The 21034-nt window shown below is 42.3% G+C and overlaps 1 protein-coding gene and 1 non-coding gene across 2 annotated transcripts; one reads left to right on the plus strand and one right to left on the minus strand.

Annotated features, from left to right (window-relative positions):
• Window positions 1-7936: 7936 nt before the first annotated feature.
• Window positions 7937-10973, minus strand: LOC121757457. The gene is made up of 6 exons (XM_042153000.1): window positions 10727-10973; window positions 9189-10567; window positions 8871-9072; window positions 8596-8804; window positions 8263-8409; window positions 7937-7963 (listed from the first exon to the last, which is right to left on the minus strand). Exons 1-6 carry the CDS (start codon window positions 10971-10973, stop codon window positions 7937-7939), a joined length of 2211 nt encoding a protein of 736 aa, XP_042008934.1.
• Window positions 10974-11577: 604 nt separating this feature from the next.
• LOC121759779 lies at window positions 11578-11684 on the plus strand. The gene has a single exon (XR_006041724.1). It is a non-coding gene; the product is annotated as a small nucleolar RNA R71 (small nucleolar RNA).
• The last annotated feature ends 9350 nt before the right edge of the window (window positions 11685-21034 follow it).

A 21034-nucleotide genomic window follows, 5' to 3' on the forward strand; every position in this document is an offset into this window, starting at 1 on the left:
TGGTCATTTAAATAATAAAACTTTGACTCAATTACGACATTTCTCATGAAATTTAAAAATGATCTAAAAATATTTAAACAATTATATTTTGTGTGTTATTTTTCACGACGGGTCAATCATCATATCCGACTAGCGTACGTAGCCTTTTATCCTATTTATCATGATTCATGAACTAAGTAATCTAAAATATCACAAGCGTTTTATAGCTGCCTACATAGAATAAGTTCTTTTGCCGAAAATATTATTTTGGTCGAGTTGGAAAACAATACAAAGAATGTAAAATTTGTAATGTATTAGAGCATCCACATCCATGCTCTTTGGCAAGAGCATGGAAGTGGGCCCGGACCAATTTTCACTCCCTACTCTTTGGCAAGAGCACAACACCCACATCCATGCTCTTCCGCAAGAGCATGCTCAAGGGTCCCACTATTCTATTATTCAATTTAGATTAAAATATTTCCACAATATTAAAATGCATTAAAAATATCCGAAATAATATTACAAATTACTAAAAAAATAAAAATTACATAATTAAAATCCTAAAAATTAAAAATTAGATAATTAAATTCATAAAATTAAAAAAAACCCACTACTCGTGGCCGAATTAAATGATTTTGGGATTAAAATTTTTTAAAAAAAATAAAAAAAAGGGTAAAAAATGGCCATATTTTTGGGAATCTGATTTTTTTTAAAATTTTTTTGGTATTATTTTCGTTTTTTTAAAAAAGGAAAATGCCAACGGCTATGCCATTGGCCAATCATCTCGCGCCACGTCAACCTGCTCAGCGGCACGGCGATGCTCGATGCATCGAGCAGGGCCGTGGTGCTCGCAAGAGCACAGCGGCACTGCGGGTGCTCGTTCCAACGAACACCGCTGTGCATGCTCTTAGATCGTTTTGAAAATTCATAGGAATATCAAAATTTAGCTTAAATTCCGGGTTATCACTAAGCTACATTAATGCTAAGAATGAAGGAACAACAAATCATAATGATTACTTAACTAACAAAGTTTAATGATAGTACGTCACTAAATCAAAAAATTAGGACAATCAACTTATTGAAAATCACACGAGCATTATAATTAGTTATGGGATATACTGTTACGCATTTTCAATGTATCATGAAAAGCATCGGTGATACGAGCCATGAATCCTTCCCATTTTCTTTCTCTTGTCATTTTCTGAAATTACGAGTCAGATTCCATTAAGCTCAACGTGGGGTTTCCAAAATTGTGATTAAATTACTATTGAAAATAGTCACATTAAGGAACTAACTTAGGTACGTCAGAGGCAGTGAATAATAATCATCACACCCACATTGGCTCACTCTAGACACTTCCATTGTTGCATATTACTACTAAGTTAGGTCACCTTATAACCATCAAACAGTTTCTACTCTATGGTCTAATTTTATCAATACCATTGATCATATGTTCTAACATTTACATAGAATGATAGTGTTGCCAAGTAAGTTTCTTTTTTTTTTTATAAAAAAAAACTCAAATTGAAGACGCATCAAGCAAAAAAGTCGTTAGCAAATAAATGAACAAATAAAAAAAGACATACCCAAAAAACTATGCAAACACCCCCCTCCTCCCAACTCACCTGCCACTAAATCAAAAAAAATCATCAAGCTAAACAAAAAAATACTACAAAAGTCAGCAGCAACCCAACCACGAGCCATCCCTCAACAAAAAGCCATACCCCCAGCTCAACCAAGAACAAGACACCAACAACAGAAAAACAGGGATCAGAGGAAAGAAAGAAAGAAAGAAAAACAACAAAGCCACAAAAGAGCACACCTCAACTGCCTTCATCCATCTAGTTCCTTTTACTTTCAAAACCTCGTCAGCCTGTAACATCATTCAAGTTTTCTGCCATTTGTGTAGGGGAAAAAGGAAATCCTGGGCACCAACCCCTCACCCATATGCCAAGGCGCCACAAAAGTCATCTCTTTTCGAACTCCCAGTTTGGTGTGAAGTCTTGGAAAACTATTTTATTCCGAATATCACAAATCGTTCACGAGACAACATAGAATATGGACATCCATATTTTCTTGTCAAACCTCTTGAAGGGGGCACCAAGTAAGTTTCAATAGATACATTCAACAGCTATAAGTAGATACAATAATTTCTAAGCTTTAGATTTTTGATTCTGAGCTCCTAAGTGAACAACGATATAAGTACATGTTATACGTATAAAATAGTAGTAATATAGTAAATAACTATATGGTAGTCTAATAATTTAAGATTGTAGGTTTATATATGTGTTACGATCCCCCTATATCTTAGGATTCCCCAAATATTTAGTTATCTTTTTATTCCCCATATCTTTTGATTCATAGTATATTTTCATATCTTGTTTTCTTGTTCCCTAAGCTAGTATTCTAGTATTATAAATAGGGCTAGGTTGTTATCTTTTTATGCATTGAATGAAGAAATAATTTGCCCACATTACTTGTGCAATACTCCTTATCAAACCTTGAAGACTGCCGACGGAGGAAGTTCTCCGCGCCAGCCACGAATTGAGCCGCCCCAACGTTCGGGGCGCCGGATTGGTGTGTTGCGAGTGTAATCGCAGGATTTCTTCGTTAAGAGAATTGTGCTCTTAACAACTGGTGCTTTCATCCAGAGCTCAACCATGGCCGATCAGCCCCGACGCTTCACGGCGAGTGGCTACCTCGGTGACGGATGGCAGCGGATACGACGAGACGACCCGAAGTCAAGCAGCGCGTTGCGCAATGGATCGGGGGCGCTCGTACCTACTTTGTCAGCGCTGGACAAAATTATGGCAAGATTTGATCAATTGGAATTTAAATTGGATGCGAGGGATAGAAGGGTTGATAGGTTGAAGGCCACACGCCTTCCCAAACCGGATCAACCCTATTTTTCGGACGACGAGGACGTCGATGGGTATCGTTCCCAGGGAGACGTCTGGCCGACCGACGAGGACGGCCCCCCAGTTTTCAATCACGGCAGGCGTGTCCGTTGTGGGGATGTCCGCCGGCGTAGGGGCACGGGTCGTGATTTAAACAGGCGAGAGGCAGGGCTCGCACAGCCTGGCTTTGGCACGATTCCATATCGCGCGCACACTGCTTCGTGGCCTCGCACGAGCTGGGATAGACCAGCAGCTCGCGTCACAACGGAGTTTGATAGGGGTTTTCGGGGGTACCGACAGCCTACATCGTGGGACCCCCCATCAACCGCCCCTCCTGTTGGGATCCTCCCGGTAACCGACCAATACCGAGCTTCCAGCCCTACGACCCACCACGGTCATGGCAGCCCTCTTGTTGGGAACCACCGCCTCACCGTGCATCGCAAGGATACTCGGATTATGATCAGCCACCACAGTGTCTGCCTAGTCGTTGGGATACACCCAGGCGACAAACCGATCACTTCCGGCAGCAGCGCAGCCCACGCCCGAGCACACAACCTTGGCGCCCTGAAATCATGGGGTTTGAAGAAAAGATGGTGGATGAAGAATTTTGCTATGAAATCGAATTGATTCCCGGCTGCCATTCTTCAAGCCTGGATCAAGAATCAGATGCTCATCAGGAAAAAAATGATTCCTCGAACTGGATGGGTAGTTTTCTTGAAGAGGCTGATGATTCAAAATCATCTGTAGTAGATGATAATAATCATGATAAGGCTACTTTTGATGATGATGAGTTCACAAAGATGGAATGCCATTCTGTGAAGATGAGTGATGATTCGGACTTGCTTTGGGATGTGGTGGGAGTGACTGATTCATCTTCATCACCATCATGTGTTGATAACTGTTCACAGCATAAGTGTTTGGACTCTGATGATGATTATGAAGATGATAGAGTAGATGGTGATGAGAGGCGTTCCTACAACCGCACTGCTGCGGAGTTCCAGCTGGTAAGAGTCCTTGTGCAGCGATTCATGGAGGACAAGCAGTTTGGGGGGCGTAGGAATGATGCCGACGTCAGGAGCCGGTGCATGATCCGGAGCCTCCTCCAAGTCTCAGCCATCGAGGATGATTTTGTGAAGACGAAGGCGAGAGAGGAAAGGGACGGCGTAGAAATGTTGGTGGGAGTCATAAGTGAAATGATGGTGATCTTGTTCCTAATCGCATTCGATCCAGGAGGTGACGTTTCAATGCTTTTGCTATCGTCGACTGTGCCCGTGGTTCCATGGTTTCCACCTTGAGGACAAGGTGGATTTTAACCGTGGGGGAGTTGTTACGATCCCCCTATATCTTAGGATTCCCCAAATATTTAGTTATCTTTTTATTCCCCATATCTTTTGATTCATAGTATATTTTCATATCTTGTTTTCTTGTTCCCTAAGCTAGTATTCTAGTATTATAAATAGGGCTAGGTTGTTATCTTTTTATGCATTAAATGAAGAAATAATTTGCCCACATTACTTGTGCAATACTCCTTATCAAACCTTGAAGACTGCCAACGGAGGAAGTGTAGAAATCATGGTATTAAATATGCCCGGTCAATGGATTTTGACCAAATATTAAATGTGACGAGACATTTAATTTTGTGAAATTAAATGACATAGCGTCGATCTATATTTTACGTAGATAAATGTAGTATATTCACTTTCTCAAATCCGATTTCCGGTGAGTGAGAAATAGTGGATTAAAGTTGGGCATAATTAGCTTTTATTAAAGCTTGGAGTTGGAGCTTAGGGAATAATTAACTAGTGTTAATTATCCCACATTGGAGGATTAACACATCTTTTAATGTGTATAAATTAAGTGACTTTATGTTACTTAATAATTATAGTGGACCAAGATGGGTGAAAGAGCCCACACGCGCGCACACGCGTGCGCCGCCGCCCGCCTGCCCGAGCTCGAGCCCGTGCTCGTGCACGTGCTCGCGGTCGCGGGCCGCGGGCCTTGGGCCCGGGCCCGATCCCGATCCCGATCCCGATCTCGATCTTGATCTTGATCTTGATCTTGATCTTGATCTTGGACTTGGACTTGGACTTGGACTTGGATCTTGGAACTTGGCAATTGGTCTTTGGGCTTGGGGCTTGGCCCAAACTATTCTTTTTGGACCATCACCGAGTCAGCAATCCAAGTGGCTTGACACGTCGTCAAGCGAGGCACAGTCATGACCGCCACGTGAGAAATCCACACGCTCCACACACGGGTGGCGCACTCCAGCCACACGCCTGTCACCGACGTCGGTTACGAATTTGCCATGATGAGCCTTCAATGGCTGGTTGACCCTGCATGGTGCCTTGGCCTATAAATAGGCTAGCCATACCACTGCATTAGGATACACACATACAAGCATTCTCTGCATAACCTCTCTCCCTTTCTCTGCATTGTCCTTCTGTCGAAGCTCTGCCCTCTCCTCCATCCCGTTCGCAGGAGCTCTACTGATTGCGGTGCTGCATCAATAGAGACGTAGCCGTTTTACCTTTGGGGACGACACGCCAAACCGAAGAGCACTACCGGGGCGTATCTCGTCTTGCGGGAAGAGGCCTCCTCGACTCGGCTAATCATATTGGTTTAGTAGTTTCGATTCTACGTTGTAATTTTTAAGTTCAGTTCCTCCTTTTACTTTCTTTTGGGTTGTATTACGCCCGGTTTTGTTATCTGATGTGTAATTTTGGAGTTCAATTATCAAGTGTTTAGTCACACAAGTTTGATTAATTAACTCTAATATTACAGCAATACTGCAAGAATACAGTGTCGAATGTAATACTTCGAGTGTCGATCCACAGGGAAGAAGTTGATTATTTAATTCTAAAACAAAGAAAAGACATAAATGAAGGTAATTTGTTTTGAAGATTTTGATTTCCAAAAGTTGATTACAAAATACTACTGCAAGTTAACTAAGGAAGACTTTTCAAACAGGAAAAAGACGTCACTCCAAGTTGCTCACGAGGCTTGTATTATTCTACACCGATATTAAAAGCACATATTTGGGATTAACTAATCAACCTAATCGCGTGCACTGAACATGTCTACGACGTATAGTTCACAGTCAGCTGAACACTTGTTCCATGAACCAACTTTCAACGACATTTAATTCATGCGGATGCGCGGGAACGAACGTCGTCTACTATAATCACTTACCTAATCCACTATCAATTTATCCCCTGAACAGTTCTAAATCGATAGCATACCAACAAACGATCAATCCTAAGCTATGTTAAAGAGACGATAGCAAAGGAATTAACATCACTACATCCATAACCAAAAACATAGTGAATAAAATTAAGCACATTGTTGGACACAAACATATGAAATTAATGGTGTAAAAACATCCATACAAGCCTAGATTACAACTTGGAGCAACATAGGGAGCTTAGCCTAAAAACATGGTGAAATATGCAATAAAAACCGTAGGAAGCATGCTCTCGTTGAGTGGAATTGGAATATGGAGACGGGGCCTAGGAATGAAATTCCTCTGAATTCGCCACCCAAGTCAATCTCTTTCCTCAATTTTTCTTCCCTTTAATTAATGCTAGCCACTCCTTCACGTCACCCCCTCTCTTTTCCCTGACACCTTTTTTTTTCTTTTCTCCCCCTTTCTCCGCCAAAAACTCCTCTCTCCTCTCTCTGAAACTGCCGAAAGAAACTGCATTTGCAGTTATAATTAAATCACCCGGCCGGGTGGTATTTTTGGGCATGAAATTAACCCGGCCGGGTGGCCACTTTTGAGAGCTTTCTGCACAGCTTTTCACCCTCCGAGTTTCCTTCTTTGTTTCACCATTTACTTCTCTTCCTACACCATAAAACACACTTTTGCAAGCATCAAACTATATAAATCATGTAAAGTTATGGAAATAACAATGTAAATTTGATTCACATCAAATACCCCCAAACTTATTTACTTGCTCGTCCTCGGGCAAGATCATATAAAACACAACACTTTGAAGCTCAACTCACGAAAGTTTTTTCAAAAGTTTTCAAAAGAATGAATCACGTAGAGACATGAATGACAAAGTCTAAACCCCCAACAATTTCAATCAAGATTTCCCACTCTCATGAACCATCACTTATCAACTTAGAACTTCAAGTCAAGGTGCATTTCAAAGTAAGTCCAAACATGTGATCATACAACTCAAACCGTCATCATTGACTCGTCAAGCATTACTTATCACATAGACTCGCGGATTTCAAATCAAACTTCTTTAACTCTACCAAGGTGTTTACAAAACATCCACACGCATCAACGATAAAGTCCAAAGTCTTAATTCAAGGTTGTAATGGGGCTAGGGATGAGGTAGGATACATATGGATAGTGAGCTCAAAAGCTACACATTTGAGTGCCAAATTCTTCCCTCCTACAACTTCCTTTCAAAGAAACAATCAATAAGACTTTACAACCAAACTTTCACTCCCCCAAACTTGAGATCCATTCTAGACAAGATTACATCTTAAAAACAAACAGAAGCTCTTACTTTATTTCACAAATTTTTTCCTTCTTTCTTTTTTTTTCTTTTTTTTATAAGACCTCGACTTTTGCAAATTTGGAGGTCGTCTTTTTCTTTTTTCTTTCTTTAAGAACTTCACTCTTTTCACCTATATATTACATCAAGTCTAAAAATGTCTACACTTTACAATTCACCACCCTACACTCAAAACTCAAATCACCAAAGCTCAAACTTGTTTTTAGCACCCAAATAGTAGCAAGGTCTATTGATGAGGCTAAAATGGGGCTTATTTAAGTGGCTAAGTGATTGGCTAAGTGTTTACACAAATAATAGGGAATTAGCTCAAAGTGGCTTCTAGGGGATCATTTGATGGACTAGGCATGTGATTATTTGGCCATAGAGTTCATCCTAGTGCCTTATCCTCCCAAATCGTTGACACAAACGAACGCAAGCACTTCACTCGATAAAGCAAATCAACCCAAAATAATTTCCACAAGACATGCGATTTTCATACTCTCCTCAACTCAAGAAATCGGATGTAATCATGACATGCTCTTTCAAGTAAATTCATGCACCCATTCCATTCATCCTAGGCTTCAAAGATCAAGTAAAATCAAATAAGATTTCCCAACCAGAAAGCCGAAGATCTAACATGCACCCGTCAAATACATGATTCAAAACACATTTAGCATAAAATACACCCAAGAAACATGCATCATGCATAAATCAACCCCCCCCCCAAACTTGAATGCATCATTGTCCCCAATGCATGCAAAGAAGAACATTAAAAGTAAAGGGAAAGAGAACTCCCCCAAACTTGGCGTGACGTCCATAGTGCATTCGGGTGGGCGGGTGGGTGTAAAAATCCTCTGCAGGTGTGCTTCCTTGAGTACTTTGCTAGCATAGTAGACGGCGTGTAGGACCTTATCTCTCCTTTGGCCTAGAACGGCCCCCACAGCATAGTCCGAAGCATCACACATCAACTCAAATGGCTTTGACCAATCGGGTGTGATAATAATAGGAGCTTCGACTAGCTTCTTCTTCAACAATTCAAATGCCTCAAGGCATTTCTCATCAAAGACGAACTTGGCATCCTTTTCAAGCAAGTTGCAAAGTGGCTTTGCAATCTTTGAAAAATCCTTTATAAAACGTCGGTAGAATCCCGCATGTCCAAGGAAACTACGGATGCCCTTCACATTCGTTGGGGGAGGTAACTTCGAGATCACATCAATCTTCGCCTTATCCATCTCCAACCCCAACTCCGACACCTTGTGTCCCAACACTATGCCCTCCTTGACCATGAATTGACACTTTTCCCAATTTAGCACGAGATTTGACTCCTCACATCTTTGTAGGACCCGTCTCAAGTTTTCTAAGCAAAAGTCAAATGAGGATCCAAAGACGGAGAAATCATCCATAAAGATCTCCATTATGTCTTCATTCATATCGGAAAAAATTGCCATCATGCAACGTTGGAATGTAGCCGGTGCATTACACAAACCAAAAGGCATCCGGCGGAAGGCATAAGTTCCAATAGGACATGTGAATGTCGTCTTTTCTTGATCTTCCGGGGCAATTGCAATCTGATTGTACCCCGAGTATCCGTCTAAGAAGCAATAGTGGGAATAACTCGCAATCCTGTCGAGCAACTGATCTAAAATGGCAACGGAAAGTGATCTTTTCTCGTCGCTGTGTTCAACTTCCTATAGTCCATGCAAACTCTCCATGAGTTCACCAATCGAGTTGCTAACACTTCATTCTTTTCATTGACAGTCACGGTTATTCCCCCTTTCTTCGGTACACATTGCACCGGGCTAACCCACTCACTATTAGAAATGGGGTAGATCATCCCATATTTCAACAATTTTTTCACCTCTTTTTCAACCACTTCTTGCATGAGTGGGTTCAACCTTCTTTGTCTTTCTCTTACCGGCTTAGCTCCCTCTTCCATCAAGATTTTGTGCATGCATATAGCGGGGCTAATCCCTTTGATGTCGGCAATGGACCATCCTAGAGCTTTCTTGTGTGACTTCAGTAGCTCTATCAACTTCAATTCTTCTTCATCATTCAACATCGCCGATATCACAACCGGTAAAGACTCATCCTCACCAAGGAATGCGTATTTCAGATTTGTCGGGAGTGGCTTCAATTCTAGCTTTGGTGGTACTTCAATTGAAGGCTGCACATCCGCCACGAAAGTATCCACCACACAATCATTTTCGAGATTTGGTTGATCCATTTGAGCATCCTCACTTTCATCAAAATCAAAATCAAATTTAATTGTCGAACCAAAATCTCTTTCCAAGCTCCCCTTATCATATACGCTTCCTTCTATACTTGCCGAGCAACGCATCTTATCAAAGATACACTTGTCGAGGACGTCAACTCTAAAGCACGCTTTTGCATCACTAGGATGCTTCATCGCTTTCTCCACATTAATGGTCACTTGCTCACCATTAATTCTAAACGTGACTGAGTTGTCCTTTGCTCCAAGCAACACGTCCCCCGTGGCAAGAAACGGTCTGCCAAACAGAATTGGCACCTCTTTGTCCTCGGGCATATCCAATACTATGAAATCAACGGGGATGACGAACTTGTCTACCTTGACCAAGACATCCTCTACTATTCCATTGGGCTTCACAATGGAGTGATCAGCCAGTTGTAGAGCAATGTCGATGGGCTCCATTCTGTTCTCCAGTCCAATGGCACGTGCTGTTTTCAACGCCATCAATGAGATCCCCGATCCTTGATCCAACAGACATTTTGTGAAGATTGTGTTGCCTATCTCACAAGGAATCACACAACTTTCCGGATCCCTCTTCTTCATTGGCATCATTCCCGAAATCAGTTGTGAGCAATTCATGCTCAAAGCCACTATCCCCTCATCTTGCAATTTCTCCTTATTTGCCATCATATCCTTGAAAAATTTGGAGAACTTGGGGAAATTAGTGAAGAGGTCCACCAACGATACATCCACATTCACTTTTCGAATCACGTTCATCATCCACTCGAAGCTTTTCTCCTTTGGAGCTCTTTTCTTCCTCTTCGGTGGATATGGTGGAGGAGGAATGTGATCGGGGAAGTTGAACTTGCTTTTCGGGTCTAATGCCGGACTTGTCGTCAGCTGTCCCTTTGATCCCATCTCTACTTTCTGCTTTCCCTTCTTTTCTGCCAAAATCCTCTCGCTTAACTCAGATTCTACACCATTTTCCATACTGCCGGATGCAGCCTGTTCTTGACCATGTTGGGCACCCTGCACCAACGCGGGACTTCCCTTACATGCCTCGTCCGCCCCTGCGTGCGAGGAATGCAAGCCTAACATCTCATCCGCCCCTGCGTGTGAGATGCCGGAAGTACCTTGGCCGTCCATTGATGGTGTCGAATCCAACTCACGACCACTTCTCAAAACCACTGCTTTGCACTGTTCATTACCTCTCGGATTAGGTACAGTATTACTCGGGATAGTGTTAGGAATCCTCGTGTGTGATGCCGTGGCAAGCTGTCCAATTTGAGTCTCGAGATTCCTCATTGTGGCATCGATCTGCCCAAACTTTTCCACAGTCTTATCTTTGAAGTTCTCATTTTCCTTTTGACTCTTCGTCATAAACGAGAGAATCTGTCCCAATTGATCCTCAACGGTTGGCCTCTTCTCATAACCCGGGGGTTGAGTGTTTCTCCATTGATTACCCGAGTTGTTACTAGGACCAGCTTGATTCCACCCCGTTTGTTGAGGCCTCTAATTCTGCTGATTATTGTATTGGTTGCCTTGATTGAACCCTTGGCGATTGTTGCCAATATAGTTCACATCCTCCACGGGTGGTCCTTGAAGACTTGGGCATTGATCAGTATGATGCCCACCTTGGCACCACCCACATCTCATCACAGTCACAGCTTGAGGTTGAGGAGTCAGTTGAAGAGATTTCACTGCTTTTGTCATTGAAGACATTTGAGTGCTAATGTCCGCCAGCTGAGCCTCAATTGCGGTCACTCTTTCCGCGTCCTTAGTAGCACCAAATGTATCTCCTGCTCTATCAGCTCCTCGCCTTGGATTGTGCCAATTCCTTTGATTGTTGGCCAACCTTTGGAATAAGGCCCTCACCTCATCGTGAGTTAGATCATCTAGGTTCCCATTCGAACCTGCGGTCACCAATCTCGTGCCTTCACTGTTGAGTCCCTTGTAGAATTTCAAAAGGTCATGGCCCGGAGCTAATCCGTGACTTGGGCATTTTCTTATCAACTCTGTGAATCTCTTCCATGCCTCCGCGAAGGACTCATCATACTTCTGTCGGAATGAGGTGATCTCCTCTCTCAATTTCTCAATCTTCATTGGAGAGTTGTATTCCACAAGAAACAACGACTTCAACTCTTGGAATGTTGCAATGTTGTAGCCCGGTAATGAGTCATACCACGCTCTTGCCTTCTCCCTCAATGAGAATGGAAATAAGGCCCTCTTAATCCGATGATGCTCCACATTTGGAGGTCTATGAGAATTTGTCAGCTCGTAGAAGGCATTCAAATGGCTCACCGGATCTTCATCATCCCGTCCATGAAAAAGATTTCCTCCATTCACCAAACTGATGTAGTGAGGTGGAATGTTGACGTTGTCATTTGCGTAGGCACACTCCCCTGGGTACTCAATTCCCGATCTCAGAGTGTCGCCAAACCTCACCACGGGTGGTGGAATCTCATTGTTCTCTGCCATTGATTCACCGTCTGAATCCTGATCCCTTTCTTCTCGGTTATTTCTGAATGGACTCGAATAGTCTGGGAAGATCTCAAACTCTGACCCTCTAACCTTACTTCTTCTTTGATAACAGAGTAGTCCAAACGGTGGTGTACCCTGTGATCGCGTGTGCATTCACCTTTTTTTTATTTATTTTTATTTTACCTACACAACAGAAAGTACACCAAGCACAAGCACAAAATATTCCTATTACCGAAAGCGAGACCTCTCGACAACTTCGGGGTAAGTACTATAAAACGTGTGTGCTTTAGTGTAAACTAGACTATCTAACCTAACCTAGAAGTTAAAAAGATGTCACCTTGAACAATATACTCCTTCGTCTTCAAGTCCAGACGTGGTAGATGGCTAACACCTTTCAAGAAAACGATAAAGGTACCTACAAAAAAAAAAAAAGATCAAATAAAATAAAACAAAACACAAACTATAAGTTAAACAATCTATTGCCCTCCCCGGCAACGGCGCCAAAACTTGATGTGTAATTTTGGAGTTCAATTATCAAGTGTTTAGTCATACAAGTTTGATTAATTAACTCTAATATTACAGCAATACTGCAAGAATACAGTGTCGAATGTAATACTTCGAGTGTCGATCCACAGGGAAGGAGTTGATTATTTAATTCTAAAACAAAGAAAAGACATAAATGAAGGTAATTTGTTTTGAAGATTTTGATTTCCAAAAGTTGATTACAAAATACTACTGCAAGTTAACTAAGGAAGACTTTTCAAACAGGAAAAAGACGTCACTCCAAGTTGCTCACGAGGCTTGTATTATTCTACACCGATATTAAAAGCACATATTTGGGATTAACTAATCAACCTAATCGCGTGCACTGAACATGTCTACGACGTATAGTTCACAGTCAGCTGAACACTTGTTCCATGAACCAACTTTCAACGACATTTAATTCCTGCAGATGCGCGGGAACGAACGTCGTCTACTATAATCACTTACCTAATCCACTATCAATTTATCCCCTGAACAGTTCTAAATCGATAGCATACCAACAAACGATCAATCCTAAGCTATATTAAAGAGACGATAGCAAAGGAATTAACATCACTACATCCATAACCAAAAACATAGTGAATAAAATTAAGCACATTGTTGGACACAAACATATGAAATTAATGGTGTAAAAACATCCATACAAGCCTAGATTACAACTTGGAGCAACATAGGGAGCTTAGCCTAAAAACATGGTGAAATATGCAACAAAAACCGTAGGAAGCATGCTCTCGTTGAGTGGAATTGGAATATGGAGACGGGGCCTAGGAATGAAATTCCTCTGAATTCGCCACCCAAGTCAATCTCTTTCCTCAATTTTTCTTCCCTTTAATTAATGCTAGCCACTCCTTCACGTCACCCCCTCTCTTTTCCCTGACACCTTTTTTTTTTCTTTTCTCCCCCTTTCTCCGCCAAAAACTCCTCTCTCCTCTCTCTGAAACTGCCGAAAGAAACTGCATTTGTAGTTATAATTAAATCACCCGGCCGGATGGTATTTTTGGGCATAAAATTAACCCGGCCGGGTGACATAAATTCGACCCCTCCTGGACTTCCCATGCCTCGCGAAAATCACCCGGCCGGGTGGTATTTTTGGGCATGAAATTAACCCGGCCGGGTGGCCACTTTTGAGAGCTTTCTGCACAGTTTTTCACCCTCCGAGTTTCCTTCTTTGTTTCACCATTTACTCCTCTTCCTACACCATAAAACACACTTTTGCAAGCATCAAACTATATAAATCATGTAAAGTTATGGAAATAACAATGTAAATTTGATTCACATCATTATCTCTTGTAATCCAGAAACCAACAATCGCAAGACGAGATAAACTTGCCTTTGAAGGGATTTGGACCTCCTAAACTGAACTAAAACTTTCGAAACAATTAAAACCTTTGCTGGAGATGTCGACTGAATCCAACAACGCTGCTGCCACCACCACCGCCGCCATTCCCTCCACCATGGCGACCACTGGACCGGTCAACACTTCATCGATTCCCTCGATGATGCCAACCCCCGGCTTCCCAGCTGCCTCATCCACCGTCCCTTGGGTTTGGGACAACCCCTTCGGGGCGTCCACTGGTTCCACCTTTGGTGGTTCGGTTGGTTCCACTTTTAGTGGTTCCTTCGGATCCTTTAATGGATCAGGTGTTGGTGCCTTCGGGCTCAATACTGGTGTTGGATCTTCCGGGATCAACACGGATGTGGGGGGCACTATGCCCAACACGAATGTGGGGGGCACTATGCCCAACACGAAAATGGGGGACTCTATGCCCAACTAAGTTGTTGGCTCCTTCGGGGGCAATGGAATTGGTTCCTTCAATGGACCAAGTGCGGCACCTATAGCACCAAGAATGATGCCACCCGCCGAGAAGCCACCAAAGTTTGGAGGATCTGACTTCAAGCGGTGGTACCATAAGATGTTGTTCTACTTGACAACATTGGGCGTCGCCAACTTCCTCACGGAAAACGAGCCGCCCGCGCCAAGTGACCAAGAGACTAGGCTCGAAGTCATGGCGGACTATGAAGCTTGGAGAAAAGGGGATTATCTATGTAAAAATTTTATTTTAAGTGCATTAGATGATAGCCTCTACAATGTATACTCCAATGTAACCACATCTAAACAAATGTGGGAAAGCCTAGAAAAGAAGTATAGCATAGATAATGCTGCAGGCACCGAGAACGTCATAGTAGCCAAATTCAATGACTACAAAATGGTCGATTCTCGTCCTATTATGGAGCAAGTCCAAGAGCTCCAAATGATCATCCACTCCTTAGTGGCTGAAGGGATGACCTTGCCCGATAAATTCCTAAGGTGCACGATCATTGACAAGCTCTCTCCATGTTGGAAGGACTTCAAGAGTTATCTCAAGCACAAGCGAAAGCAGATGACCCTTGAAGACTTGATCGTGAAGTTGCGCATTAAGGCAGATGTGCGCAAGAGCGACCAAAAGGCTAAGGGATTCACCCCAAATGAAGCCAAAGCCAACCTGTTGGAGCGGGGCGGTCCCTCCAACAAACGCCCTCGCCCAAACCGTCCAAACGACAAAGGGAAGGGAAAGCAGCCTTCAAAGAAGTTTGAAGGCGACTGCTACAAGTGTGGCAAACCAGGCCACTTTGCTAAAGACTGCCGCAGCAAGAAGAAGAAGCCGGCAGCCCACGTCGTTGAGAAGGAGTTCAAAGACTGGGATGAGAACGACCTCATTGCAGTGGTCACTGAAGAGGTTAACCTTGTTGATAACAAGGGAGGCTGGTACATCGACACCGGCGCTACTGCTCATGTTTGCTCCGACAGGAGCAAGTTTGCCTCCTACACGGCTGTTGAAGGAAGGAAAATCAACATGGGGAATCAAGCATCGTCCGAAATCCTCGGCGTTGGCAATGTGATTCTCATGATGACGTCTGGCGTCACAATCACTTTGAAGGATGTGCTGCATGTCCCGGACATCCGCAAGAACCTAGTGTCAGGATCAATACTAGTTAATAAGGGGTTTAAACTTGTATTTGAGTCTGATAGGTTTACTTTGTATAAGTTTGGAAAATCCCTCGGAAAAGGTTATGTAACCGATGGGCTTTTCAAGCTTAGTGTAGCAACTCGCAGTGTTGCAAAGCCATTGGCTAATAATAATAAAGCATCTACTTCCTCTTATTTGACCGAGTCTTCAAATTTGTGGCATTGTAGATTGGGACATGTAAATTCAAAAGCCATTAAAAGATTAGTAAATTTAGATTTACTAAAGGCTAATGAATTATATATCCAAGATAAATGTGAAATTTGTCTTGAAGCAAAAATGACTAAGTTGTCGTTTCACTCGGTGGAACGAAGCACAAAACCCCTTGAATTAATTCACACGGACGTATGTGATTTAAAGATGGTGCAAACAAGAGGTGGTAAAAAGTACTTTATCACTTTCATAGATGATTGCACAAGATATTGCTACATTTATCTTTTAAGAAGTAAAGATGAAACAATAGAGGCGTTCAAAAATTATAAGAACGAAGTTGAGAATCAACTTGGTTGTAAAATCAAAATGATTCGAAGCGATAGAGGAGGAGAATATGTAGCCCCGTTTGAGGAGTTATGCAACGCAAGTGGTATAATTCATCAAACAACTGCTCCATATTCACCACAATCTAATGGTGTTGCAGAACGCAAAAATCGAACTCTAAAAGAGATGATGAATGCACTGCTTCTAACTTCAGGATTACCACATAACATGTGGGGGGAAGCTGTTTTGACAGCCAACTATAACAGTGGGGACAACAATTGAGTCAAGGAATGCCGTATTTCTCGAAAATACATTTCCTTGCAAAGACAAGGAAAAGGTCTCAACCAATTCTGAGACAAGAATTGAAGAAGCCACTAGTTCTAAACCAGTGGAAGAAGAAGCCACTAGTTCTAAATCAGCAGATGCGGAACCTGAATCGCGCAAGCGTGCAAGGCCCGATCCAAAAGATACAGTACTAAGACGTGGTAATAGAGTCAGAACACCAAAAACTTTTGGTCCTGACTACATTGCTTTCATGTTGGATGAAGAACCAACATCGATAAAAGTAGCCTTTGCTGGCCCAGACGGGCTGCATTGGAGAGAAGCTGTTCAAAGCGAAATTGATTCAATTTTGCTAAACCACACTTGGGTGTTGGTAGATCTACCTGAAGGTGCGAAACCTCTAGGTTGCAAATGGGTACTTAAAAGGAAATTTAAGGCCGATGGAACAGTGGATAAGTATAAAGCCCGATTAGTAGTAAAGGGTTTTAAACAAAAGGAAGGACATGACTTCTTCGATACCTATTCACCTGTAACAAGGATTACATCTATCCGAGTGCTTCTCGCTATTGCTACATTGCACAATCTTGAGATTCATCAAATGGATGTAAAGACCGCGTTTCTAAATGGTGAACTAGAAGATGAAATCTATATGGAACAACCCGAAGGGTTTGTAGTACCTGGACAAGAGAAAAAGGTATGCAAGCTAGTAAAATCTCTATATGGATTGAAACAAGCGCCATTGCAGTGGCACTTGAAGTTTGATAATGTGATGTTATCAAATGGGTTTAAAATCAACGAGTGCGACAAATGTGTCTACATCAAGAGCACTAATAATGGTCACGTTATAGTGTGTCTCTACGTTGATGATATGTTAATCTTGGGTAGCAACACTCAAGTAATTAACGATACAAAGGCCATGTTAAAGAGAAACTTTGACATGAAAGACATGGGTCTAGCCGATGTAATTCTTGGAATGAAGATTCTAAGAACGAATGATGGAATCATCTTAACACAATCACATTATGTTGAGAAGATATTGAATAAATTCAAAGCCTATGATGGCGCGCCGGTTAAGACTCCAATTGAACTCGACGTTCACTTGAGCAAAAACAAAGGCGAGCCCGTTGCACAAGAAGAGTATGCACGGGTCATCGGGTGCATTATGTACTTAACTAATTGCACTCGACCTGACATTGCTTGTGCCGTGAACAAGTTAAGTCGTTACACGAGCAATCCAAGCAAAGAGCATTGGAGAGCTCTTGTGAGGGTTTTGAGATATTTAAAACACACTCAAAATCTTGGGCTACACTTCTCGAGATACCCCCCGGTACTTGAAGGGTACTGTGATGCCAATTGGATATCCGATAATAGAGACTCACTTTCAACAAGTGGATATGTCTTTACTATTGGGGGTGGTGCTGTATCGTGGAAATCCACAAAACAGACCTGTATAGCCCGATCAACAATGGAATCGGAGTTCATTGCCTTGGATAAGGCTGGTGAGGAAGCCGAGTGGCTTAAGAACTTCCTTGAAGATATTCCATGTTGGTCTAAGCCAGTGCCACCAGTGCTGATCCACTGCGATAGCCAAGCAGCTATTGGAAGGGCAAACAATGGCTTCTATAACGGTAAGTCTCGACATATACGTCGACGACATAACACCGTGAGACATTTGATCACAACAGGGGTGATTACAATTGACTATGTGAAGTCAATAGATAATCTAGCGGATCCGCTAACCATAGGGTTAAACCGTGATCAAATGAATAAGTTGCTAGAGGGAATGGGTTTGAAATCCACAAACTAAAGAATTATCATAGTGGTAACCCAACCATGATGACTGGAGATCCCAAGAACTTGGTTCAAAGGGACAACTAAGCTATGAGAGTTCATGAGAAACACTCAACTATATCTATTCCCTAGAGAGCAATAGAGTGTTGGAGAGCTTGCCTAGTGGTAAAGGCTAAGTCTATGACTTTTAATGGTTCTTAAGGATCTCAAAGAGATGGAATTCTCAAAGAGACCAAGTATGGCAAGGTACTTGACTAAGAATCACCTATGTAAGTGCGAAGTGTGGTCGCTTCATAAAAAACGCACTTATGAATCCAAAGTGGTGTCCAAGACCGCAATGGACACAAAACGTGAGAACGGATGAGGTTGAGGTGTTTAAGCGTTAACACCATTGTCTCGGTGCACGCCGTGGGGGATTAGTTCAAAGCATCGCGCTACTAAGCCGCCTGTGTATCCGATGGTGTCGACTATGGAGGGTTCAAAGTCAACAACTACCTATCCTTATGCTTATATACCTCTCGAGGGTTGAGCTTGTGTCTGCATGCATATGCATTCGGCTATTTCCACTCATGTGGGGGATTGTAGAAATCATGGAATTAAATATGCCCGGTCAATGGATTTTGACCAAATAATAAATGTGACGAGACATTTAATTTCGTGAAATTAAATGACATAGCGTCGAGAAATAGTGGATTAAAGTTGGGCATAATTAGCTTTTATTAAAGCTTGGAGTTGGAGCTTAGGGAATAATTAACTAGTGTTAATTATCCCACATTGGAGGATTAACACATCTTTTAATGTGTATAAATTAAGTGACTTTATGTTACTTAATAATTATAGTGGACCAAGATGGGTGAAAGAGCCCACACGCGCGCACACGCGCGCGCCGCCGCCGCCGCCCGCCCGCCCGAGCCCGTGCACGTGCTCGCGGTCGCGGGCCGCAGGCCGCGGGCCTCGGGCCTCGGGCCCGATCCCGATCTCGATCTCGATCTCGATCTTGGACTTGGACTTGGACTTGGATCTTGGCAGACTTGGATCTTGGCAATTGGTCTTTGGGCTTGGGGCTTGGCCCAAACTATTCTTTTTGGACCACCGCCGAGTCAGCAATCCAAGTGGCTTGACACGTCGTCAAGCGAGGCACAGTCACGACTGCCACGTGAGAAATCCACACGCTCCACACACAGGTGGCACACTCCAGCCACACGCCTGTAACCGACGTCGGTTACGAATTTGCCATGATGAGCCTTCAATGGCTGGTTGACCCTGTATGGTGGCTTGACCTATAAATAGGCTAGCCATACCACTGCATTAGATACACACATACAAGCATTCTCTGCATAAGCTCTCTCCCTCTCTCTGCATTGTCCTTCTGTCGAAGCTCTGTCCTCTCCTCCATCCCGTTCGCCGGAGCTCTACTGATTGCGGTGCTGCATCAATAGAGACGTAGCCGTTTTACCTTAGGGGACGACACGCCAAACCGAAGAGCACTACCGGGGCGTATCTCGTCTTGCGGGAAGAGGCCTCCTCGACTCGGCTAATCATACTGGTTTAGTAGTTTCGATTCTACGTTATAATTTTTAAGTTCAGTTCCTCCTTTTCCTTTCTTTTGGGTTGTATTACGCCCGGTTTTGTTATCTCTTGTAATCCAGAAACCAACAATAAGTTCTCCGCGCCAGCCACGAATTGAGCCGCCGTCCCCAACGTTCGGGGCGCCGGATTGGTGTGTTGCGAGTGTAATCGCAGGATTTCTTCGTTAAGAGAATTGTGCTCTTAACAATATGCCAGATAGATTATGACATAATGTAGAATATGGATGCCAAATCTTCTTGTCAAAACCTCCTAAAGGGAACTCCAGGCCAAGGAATGAAGCTAGATGAAATCCAATAGGTGAAGAAGAGATCTAGTTCTCCTCCATGCAGAGAGTACAACTATCATCTTCAACTCCACTAACACCTAATCTATACTTTGGTGTTATGTCATCCTTGAAGTATAAATCAAACTTGAAGTTGTGTCTGAGGGCGAGGCAAAGTTCCTCCAAGACATTCTGCCAGTATCATGTGGTGAAACTATAAACCAAAGTTAGTAATGAAAAAAGGAGTACATTTTGTCGAAGCATCACACCCCACATCACTCGTATTTGCACTGTAATCCACGAAAAACAGAATATTCCTAAGTAATCCTTCTAGTTCTTCCCAAGCAAAAAGTTTCATCCTCCATTGAAAAGTGCACTATAGGTGCCCCTGTCCGAACAAATATTGCTCAGAATTTTGTTAAATTGATAATAATAATAATAATAATAATATTATTATTATGTATATTAATATAACTATAATTTTACGGGGGAGCACTAGGGTGCATCCTTAATTAGAGTGCTAACGTACATTCAATCACGTGTTGCCACATGACACGAAAAATGCAATATTGTAAACACAAAAATGCAATACACATTTGAGAAGTTGTACATGCATTTCGGCATATTGCATTTTAGTTATAGACAAATTGCATTTTATATTGTTAAGTCATATATCACTTCTACAAATGTATATTGCATTTTTATATTTACAAAATTGCATTTTTTGTGTCACGTGGCAACACGTGATTGAATGTACGTTAGCACTTTAAAATTAGTTAGCATATTAGTACATCCCTAATTTTACATGCATAAATATAACCGGTATCAAGATACAATAATTGTTCGAAAAAAAATACAAGAATCGTTCAAACAAAAAATGTTTTTATTTTGTTGTTAAAGTGTCATAACATATACTCCATTACTACATAAATAGAACTTTATTAATCTATGCATTGCCTTCCTTATCAAAGAACTATATTTATTGACATCGATATGTTACAGACACACAC

The sequence above is a fragment of the Salvia splendens genome, chromosome 12 (assembly GCF_004379255.2).
Source record: "Salvia splendens isolate huo1 chromosome 12, SspV2, whole genome shotgun sequence".
Classification (NCBI taxonomy): Eukaryota; Viridiplantae; Streptophyta; class Magnoliopsida; order Lamiales; family Lamiaceae; genus Salvia; species Salvia splendens.

Bases quoted from the DNA above. Each gene is read 5' to 3' on its own strand.
- LOC121757457 (XM_042153000.1), bottom strand. From the start codon at position 10,973: ATGACGAAGAGTCAAAAGGAAAATGAGAACTTCAAAGATAAGACTGTG. The intron at 8,410-8,595 runs GTGATCTCGAAG...GAATTGTTGAAG, and splicing joins TGGATAAGGCGAAGATTGAT to AAGAAGCTAGTCGAAGCTCC. The intron at 7,964-8,262 runs GTACTCAAGGAA...TGATCTTTGAAG, and splicing joins CCGTCTACTATGCTAGCAAA to CCTAGGATGAATGGAATGGG.